This window comes from Marmota marmota, unplaced genomic scaffold, assembly GCF_001458135.2.
Source record: "Marmota marmota marmota unplaced genomic scaffold, marMar, whole genome shotgun sequence".
NCBI classification, from domain to species: Eukaryota; Metazoa; Chordata; class Mammalia; order Rodentia; family Sciuridae; genus Marmota; species Marmota marmota.
This window is the reverse complement of record NW_026000205.1, coordinates 10,412,109-10,421,613: the sequence shown is the minus strand read 5'-3', so window position 1 is coordinate 10,421,613 and position 9,505 is coordinate 10,412,109. Positions and strand designations below refer to the sequence as shown.

Sequence of the window (9,505 nt, the reverse complement as noted above, 5' to 3'; positions counted from 1 at the left end):
TTTTTTTTTTTTTTTTTTTGGTAATCTGCTTGTTCTTTGAACCTCTCTCTTTTTTCTTCTGATATTTCAATGACAAGTATGTAATTCCTTTTGTAACTGGGTCATAGTTCAAATATATTCTGTTCTAGATTAATCATATTATTTTCTTTTCATTTCAGCTTGGTACACATCTTCAAGCCTACTGATTGTTTCCTTGGCTGTGTTCAGTCACCTAATAAGTCCATCAAAATTATTATTTTTTTTCCTAGCATTTCCTTTTGATCCTTGGTTTCCATCTTTTTCTAACATTAACCATCTACTTTGCATATTATCTACATTTTCCACTGGTGTCCTTAACATTTTCATCATAGTTACCCTTCAATTTCCTATCTAAATGCAAAATTTGTGTCATATTTAAATCTGGTTCTGATGCTTACCCTGGGTATTCAAACTACTTTTTCTTTCCTTTAAACATGACTTATAAATCAGGTAGTATAAACTGAGGTAAGTAGGCCTTAGTATGAGACTTTGCATTTATTTAGCCAGTAATTGGACTGCGTTTACTTTTGCAGTAGATACCAGAGGTTTCAGTTTTTTCTAGTGTCCTTGGTTCTCACACCTACTCAGTTATCTTTGGGATTCCATAAGATCTCCTTCTGAAATAGAGATTATCTTGTAGCTCTTTCAGATATAATCCACTGTTATTATAAAGAAAGCCCTGTTTATGTGGTGGTGGGGAAGCACTGTATAATCTTATAAATAAATCTTATCTTTTAGGGAGCCTGAGCCCCTAGGATGTAATCTTCGGAAGGGTTTTTTTTTGGGGTGGGGTGGGGTACCAGGGGGATTGAACTCAGGGACACTCAACCACTGAGTCAAATCCCCAGCACCCCCCTTTTTTATTTTATTTAGGGACAGGGTCTCCCTGAGTTGCTTAGTGCCTTGCCATTGCTGAGGCTGGCTTTGAACTTGTGATCCTCCTGCCTCAGCCTCCTGAGCTGCAGGGATTAAAGGTATGCCACTGTGCCTGGCTTCAGATGCATTTTTAAGTCTTCTCCTTTAGCTAGACAGAAAGGCTAGAAAGGCTGGTATTGGCTAAGTGCCCTTCTCTCAAGTAGACAAGGTCTGGTAATAAAAACATGCTGAGTCTAATTTCATAAAGGTCACTTTCTCTCTCTTCCCCTTTGCCACAGAGGAATTTGTCTCAGACCCCCTCCCTTGAGAATACTCATGAAAGTGTGGAGGTCCCTTTAAGGCTGGGCCCCTGAAATTTCTTACACCCAAGCCACTTCAACTTTCAGCAATTCATCAAAATAATTGTTCTTAACAATTTATGGCTCCAGTGATTTTTGTTCTAAATAAGCAGATCTTGGCTGTTATGATCAGCATTTTCTTTTGTCTCCAGAATTCAGAGTAGCAATCTACCCTGTGACTTCAATTCTTTCACAGATCTAAGAAAAAAGTGATCTCTATCCACCATTATAAGGCCAAGGATAACTTCCAAATCCTTTAAATGTCAGCTGAAATCAGAAATCTTGAACTTTTATATAGACATTCAAAGTTTAATTAACAAAACAAACAAAACCTCCATTATTGATATCCTCTTTCACATCTCTACCATCCATGAATACTCATTGACTTGCATCATTTTCTAGCTGGGTGCTATGTATCTTTGTGACTTCTTGGCTAGCTCTGCAGTTATATCTGGCCACATTACTAAGTTCTAGTCATTAGAGTGTGAAGGAAAATAATGTATACATTTCAACACTTGTCCCTTAAAGTCAATCAATATGCCTTTTTGCCCACCCAGCATCCCCACCATGTACCTGGCTCCCTGAGATGTGTAATTAAGAGCCAAAAGAAGAATAATATTACCACACTTGATGGAAAATAACAAAGTGGATCCATACCAGTCCTGAATTGCCTAACTATAGACTATTAAATGAGACAAAAAAAAAGTTATCTTAAGATATGAATTTTGGTTCTCTTCTATCCTACAAAATCTGTATATCAAAACATTAGCCTTAACTTTAAAAAGAGGGGGGCGGATGTTGATATTTTAAGTCAAACCCAAAGGATTTAAGTTAACCCTTTAATTTAAGTTAAATCATTAAGTCCTTTAAATCACATAATATTGGTTTACAGTATACCATTTTTTAACCCCGTATGTCAATTTTGTTCTTCTCCACTGTCAATGTTTATTTCTATTTACCCACATACTTAATACTTCCTTTAGCCATTATATCTTTGGGGTTCTCAAGCTCTTCCTTTGGGACTACATTATTATCAACAGCATGCCAATACATTGCTTTGGTACTTCACATACTTTTTAAAGTTAACAACATTTGAGGAATTTGTTTGGTTTTGGTACTGGGGATTGAACCCACGAACTCACATATGCTAAGTAAGTACTTTATTACTTAACTACACCCCCAGTACTTAAAAAAAATTGTGCCTGGCTCAAATTGCATTTTTGAAGACACTTAGCCAGGTGTCAAAATCCAAATTCTTTAAATAATTCATTTAAAGACTCTTTTCAGGGTCCCTGATATAAAAACTGTTTTCATAGTAATACTATGAATCATTTTTTTTTCACTCTCAATCTCTCATGTATACACAGGAGGTCCATAGTCTATGTAAATGTGACATTACTAATACAGAAGCAGATAAGAGCTTGGTATACTGGGATACACCTGTAATCCCAGTGGCTAGGTAGACTGAGACAGGAGGATCACAAGTTCAAGACCAGCCTCAGCAACTTGGTGAGAATCAGTCTCAAAAAGGACTGGGGATATAGGTCAATGGTAAACTGCCCTTGGGTTAAATTCCCAATACTAAAAACAAAACAAAAAAACTCCAGATAGGAGAACCTGGCTATCTTCCATGAAGTAATTAAAGATATCCCTAAAATTATATAATATACATATGCCACTTTTATTATTTTTAGAAAACTTATTTTTCACAAAATATATTATTCATATGTAAAGAGTGTATTAATTTTAAAATTAAAAACATTTTCAAAAAAACCTCCTAATTTGAGAACTGACATTGCAAATGGCTGCACTGTATTAGGTTAGGTTCCCTGGTAACTGAATCTGAGATGGAAAATTAGGGTAAGGAATACAGGAGAAAGCTCTTGGGAATATGACTGATAAAAGAAATAAGGGAAACAGAACCGGGTGGAAGAAGAGGAAATTGAACTGTGACACAACTGCAATTCCTTAGAGAGCTCTAAACCTGGGATGACTCTTCAGAGTTGTCCTAAATTGAGGCAAAAGGGGCCAGGCTGTCCTCAGGGACACAGTATAACCCTGCATAAAGCAGCTCCCTTTATCCAACAATTTCTGTACTCAGCCAGCTGCTCATCATAAAAACAAGCATTATCCTTTTTCTTTCTTCTTCATCTTTCACATGAGCAAATTCTATGAAATCACCTCCAAACTCTCAACTCTACCAATTTCTACTGCTGTTATCTGTAGTCTAAGCCATTATTAATTTTTTATTTATTGTGTTCCAAGGTGATTCACAGAAACTGGTCCTTATAAATTTAGTATCTAGATATTCTCCATGTTTATCTAGGTAAAGAGGGATTTGCCATGATTTGAATAATAGTATCCTAAGCTGTTCTCTCACTTATATTATTATTTCTATCCCTCAAGAAGGGGGAAAATGTATTTATAGAGATGAGATGATTTGCTTGCTGACATATATCAGCAAACACTATTCTTAGACTTCAGATTCAGTTTAAGGAATTAAGCTAAGAAAGTCTTTTGAACCTTAATTAGAATTTTAAATTTTTCTGTTGATTTGAAAGTTTTTTAAAGAAAAGGAACAGAGAATTTAAAGCACACAAAGTACGGTCCACCAAAAGAAAAAAGAAAAGAAATATGAAGAAAATCATGGAAAAATGACACACACACACACACACACACACACCCCAATATCTTGCAACTGAAAACATTTACATGGCTTTTTTTGTAAATGCATGAAATTTGTAAACTATTTTTTTATTCAGAAACAATCTACAGATATTAGCTTTGCTTACAAAACTAAATTTAGTATAAAGCCTACTAAATAAAAGACCATTAAAGAAAATGGCAATACTCATTTAGACAAAGTTTTACAAACTATTATTGTTACTTTCATAAAAATAAGTCCCTTTACTTTATGACACACTGTATCTCTTCAAAAATAGCTAATAACAGAATTTGTAGTCATGTTTTACTTTACAAATTATGATTTACTTTTGTGAAATCAACTTCAAATGGAATTGACGTTTAAACATAAAAGCTAAAGATCCATTGTGACCAACACCCTCAATTCTTATCTCCTTTTTTAAAAAGGCATTAGTGGTTTTGTGTATATCAAATAATACAATAGAGATGGCATAATAAAAAGTTATCTTAAGTAGGGCTGGTCCACATTGTTGGAGCATGAGAGCCTTTTAAAGGAACTCAATTATTACAGTTCAGAATCTAGCACTACCACAGCTTCTAACTAAAATTCAATATGGCATATATAAGTCAAGAGTTGAAGAAGGATTGGTATGTTAAAACTCAGCAATACTAAGCAATTTTACAAAATTGCTTATGGCCACCTCAGGAAATAAAAAGTTGCATTTCACAATATCAAAATAGTTACAATGGTATTACTACCTATGCAGGTTGTATTGAAAAATGTAAAGAACAGTAAAACTGCAAAGTCAAGTTTTTGGAAAAAATCTTACTGATTTGGTTAGCTATGAACCTACAAAATCTGTTATCAAATAATGACACACTAAATGGGTAGCTAATGTGTGTACTAATGTGTGTAGACCTGTTATCCCCTAAAATAGTAAATAAAAACACATTTCATTTGTAATACTAGCATCTGACTTTCAAAAAAAATTTTTTTTGCAGTTGTAGATGAACAGCATTCCTTTGTGTGTTTTTTTTTTTTTTTAAATGTGGTGGTTAAGGATTGAACCCAGTGCCTCACATGTGCTAGGCAAGCACTCTGCCACTGAACTACAGCCCCAGCCCATAAATTTTAAAGAATTAAATGTTTATTTGAATCTAGAACATTATTAATTCAAAGATGAGTCCAAACTTCAGATACATATTTAAAAAACGATAGTACTAATAAAGTATGCTAAGTTCATACTATATAGCAACCACTACTAAGTACTAATTTTCTGAAGAGATTTTTAAAATATATATTTTTTAGGTGGACCCAATATCTTTATTTTACATTTATGTGGTGCTGAGGATCAAACCAAGTGCCTTGTGCATGCTAGGTGAACACTCTACAACTAAGCCATAACCCCAGGCCCCTTTCTGAAGATATTTTTGATAAAATAGTTCATCATCTGATAGGACACATGAATACATTTCTTCTTATGGGCAAAGGTTTCCCATGGCCTCTTAATGCTTGAGAAATAACTAGAAAACACTAGTAAGACAAGTCATTCATATTACCATTATGTATCACCAAAATTTAAGATTTATTTTATATGCTACCGTCTTTTATAAAGCATAAAAATTACATGTAAAGCTAAAGGCCCCCTTCAATTAACACCCAACCCCAGTCCCAATCTCCTCCAGAGAGAACACTATCAATAATTTGGCATGTATTTTTCTAATTCATTGTAAATAGTTTACATACATACATATTTCAATAATAAAACAGTTCTGTTCTTTGTAAATGATTTCATTGCAGTGTACAAGAATATTATACAATATGTTTGATCTCTATCTTCACTTTTTTCCACTCAACATTGTTCCAGATAACTATCCATGTTACACATGATGGATCTAATTGATTTTAACTTCTATACACTATTCTATCAGTTGAATATATATCACATTTTTCATCCATTAACCCACTCACTGATGCACATTTAGATTGTTTAAAATTCATGTGTGTATATTTCTTATGTATCATTTGTTTCTATAGGCTGTATTCAAGAAGTGTAAATGCAAGGATCTGTCCAAAAAAAGAGCTTGCTTGCTTCAGAGTTATAGAAATCTTATATTTGACTTTTCTCATTTCAGTGTTCAAATCCTTTGGAATACTGTTTCTTTATAAGATTGTGTATAATTTTATTTCCCTCCATATGGAGAGCAAAATATTCCACAAATTGTTATTGATCAAGCCATTACTTCCCTACTAATTCATGATCTCATGTCTAATACACACCGAGTCATATATACATTCTCGGATCTGTTTTTAGGTACTCTATTCTTTAAAACTTGTTTATGAACCTACTAATGCACTAATACAACACACTTTAATTTTATATATTTAGTATATGGTGAGGCTGGTTTCCTCCGTTCTTTCTCAAAATTGTCTCATAGACTTTATCTCACATGAATTTTGAAATCACTTGGTAAAGATTCCAGAAAATTATTGTTGTTTAGAACTGCATTCAGTCTAGATTTTTAGGATAATTGAGAATTTTATGATACTGGATTTATCCATCTATATACTGGTATTTCTCCCCATTTTACTCAAGTCTTAGGCTCTCCAACAAAGTTTTACTTTTTTTCAAAAAGGTACTGTTCATTTTCATTTTTCTGAGCTTAGATCAAGAGATTTTAAACAAACCATGGGTTCAATATGTGAGGCCTTTCTTCAATTAGTATTGGGGGCGTTTCTCATCTGTATGACCCCTCTTATGTATAGAAAGTGATGCTCTTTGAGAAAATGCTTTCCCACATTCATTACATTCAAATGGTTTCTCCCCAGTATGACTTCTCATATGTATGATAAGTAATGAGCATTGGGAGAAGGCTTTTCCACATTTACTACATTCATAGGGTTTCTCCCCTGTATGACTTCTCACATGAAGGGTAAGGGAGGATATCCGAGAGAAAGCTTTACCACATTCATTACATTTAAATGGTTTCTCTCCAGTATGGATTTTTTCATGTTCAAGGAGATTTTGTCTCTGACTGAAGGCTTTTCCACACTGGTTACAATGATAAGGTTTCTCTCCAGTATGAATTTTCTCATGTTCAGTGAGATTTGATTTCTGACTAAAGGCTTTTCCACACACTGTACAAGCATAGGGTTTTTCACCAGTATGAATTCGCTGGTGTCTAATGAGGTTTGACATCTGAATAAAAGCTTTCCCGCATTCATTGCATTCATAAGGCTTCTCTCCAGTATGAATTTTCTGGTGTGTAATAAGATTTTCTTTCCGGCTGAAGGCTTTTCCACATTCATTACATTCATAGGGTTTCTCAGCTGTATGATTTCTCATATGTACAGTAAGAGAAGAACTCTGAGAGAAGGCTTTCCCACATTCACTACATACATAGGGTTTCTCACCTGTATGACTCCTCATATGTATAATAAATACTGAGCACTGAGAGAAAGCTTTTCCACATTTATTACATTTATAGGGCTTCTCCCCTGTGTGACTTCTCATATGTAGAGTAACAGATGACATTCGAGAAAAAGCTCTACCACATTCATTACATGCATAAGGTTTCTCCCCAGTATGAATTTTTTCATGCTCAATAAGATTCTGCTTCTGGCTGAAGGATTTTCCACATTCCTTACATTCATAGGGTTTTTCTCCAGTGTGAATTCTCTCATGTTCAATGAGATTTGATTTCTGACTGAAGGCTTTCCAACAATCCTTACATGCATAAGGTTTCTCCCCAGTATGAATTCTTTGGTGTCTAATGAGGTTTGACATTTGAATGAAAGCTTTTCCACATTCATTACACTTATATGGTTTTTCCCCAGTATGAATTTTCTGATGTGTGATAAGATTTTCCTTCCTGCTGAAGGCTTTTCCACATTCCTTACATTCATAAGGTTTTTCTCCAGCATGAATTCTCTCATGTCTGATGAGGTCAAATTTCTGACTGAAGTCTTGTCCACACTGATTACACTTAAAGGGGGTTACAACATAGGATGAGCAATGATAAAAAGGTTTGCCATACTCATTACATTCACAATTTTTCTCTCTTACACAGCCTTTCTCGTAACTAAGTAAATCTAAATTTTGTTCCAAACCCTTAACAAGTGAGTCACATTCATAGAAGCTTTGTCTCGAAGTAACAATATCTGAACTCAGAGGAAATATTTTTGCAACTTTTTTACATTCAACGACTTTTTCCTTAATCACAGTTTTCTTGGAGATGGATGTGACTTTCCTCACAAGTGTTTCCTGCTGCTTCTTGATCTGTTCATCAACTTCCCAAACTTCTAAAATGGAGGACCAAAAATTATTACTTGTGAATTTTTCTACCACTATACTATTAATAACATTTTATAAATTTGTTAATGTGGGGTTTAATTTTTGTTGTTGGCCTTAGTCAATCAATATGAAATAAATTTAAAGTGTAATGTCCTTAGTTCTGAGATTTGACAAGTAAACTACTATAGACAACATTTTCGAGCAAAAACTGACATATACAGACCCAAGTAGCATTGACTGATTTTAAGAATGTCCTTGTACAATGAAGAAATCAGCAAAATAAGCTGAATTAAAATGAAAAGTATAACACATAGGTGACTCAATAGGGAGTCAAACTAAATGATAAAATGAACACTTCGGTTAAACACAGTGGACTGAATACATCCTTATTTCTTCTCCTTTCTAGGATTCTTTCCAAAAAGAATACAGGGCCAAACTTATAAGACAAAGGAAATAGGAGTGCTGACATAGGTAAAAAAGAGATTTCAACAAAACAGTGTAAGATGAAAGGCATACATGGTACTATTAACTGGACATCACATCTAAAGATTAGCTAAAGTATTATGAAGATGTAAATGTTAAAGGCCTAAAATGATTTGGCAACAAAACATTGGAGAAGTTCAAGAATTAGAGGATTCAAGTACTTAAAATATAGGGATAAACAGGAACAAGGCAAGAACATGTTTTTTCTCACCACCACTTTTCAACATCACATGGGAAGTTCTAGCTAAGAATTAAGACAAAGACAGGAAATAAAAGGTGTATAGACTGAGAAGGAAGAAACAATATTAACAGTCTTTGTTCACAGATGTGTGATCATCTATGTAGAAAATCTGAAACCATCAACAAAACATTTGCTGGAATTAATAATTACAGGAAGGTTGCAAAATATAAGTCAACATACAAAAATGAATTGCCTATACGAGCAAAAACAAATGGAATCTGAAATTAAAAATCTATTACCATTTACATATGCCCCCCAAAGTAGGCATATATCTAACAACAAAATGTATAAAATATGAAGAAAACTACAAAACTCTGATGAATAAATTCAAAGAAGAAATGAATAAATGGATATTTCATGCTCATAGATAGAAGACCAGATATTTCAAGATGTTATTTCTTCCCAACTTGATCTGTAGGTTCAATATGATCCCACTCTGCAAACTATTTTGTGTATACAGACAAATACATTATGAAGTTTATGTGAAGGAAAAAGACCCAGAATAGACAATACAATACTGAAGAAGAGTGGAGGACTGACAAAGAAGCAAAGGCAATACAACGGAGCAAAGACAGTCCTTATAACAAATGGGACTGGACCAAATGGACATC

General features: G+C 34.0%; 1 protein-coding gene across 9 annotated transcripts in view; it reads right to left on the bottom strand.

Moving 5' to 3' along the window:
- Znf568 (zinc finger protein 568) overlaps nucleotides 1-9,505 on the bottom strand; it is a 68,209-nt gene that overhangs the window by 27,023 nt on the left and 31,681 nt on the right. The window contains exon 4 of one of the 9 annotated variants that reach the window (XM_048791086.1): nucleotides 21-8,178. The exons of 7 other annotated variants lie outside the window; for them this stretch is intronic. In XM_048791086.1, the coding sequence (XP_048647043.1) occupies nucleotides 6,596-8,178 (1,583 nt within the window). In that variant the 3' untranslated portion in view covers nucleotides 21-6,595. Of the gene's footprint in view, nucleotides 1-20; nucleotides 8,179-9,505 lie in introns of those variants that run through there. One more of the 9 variants, XM_048791084.1, reaches the window with a different exon arrangement.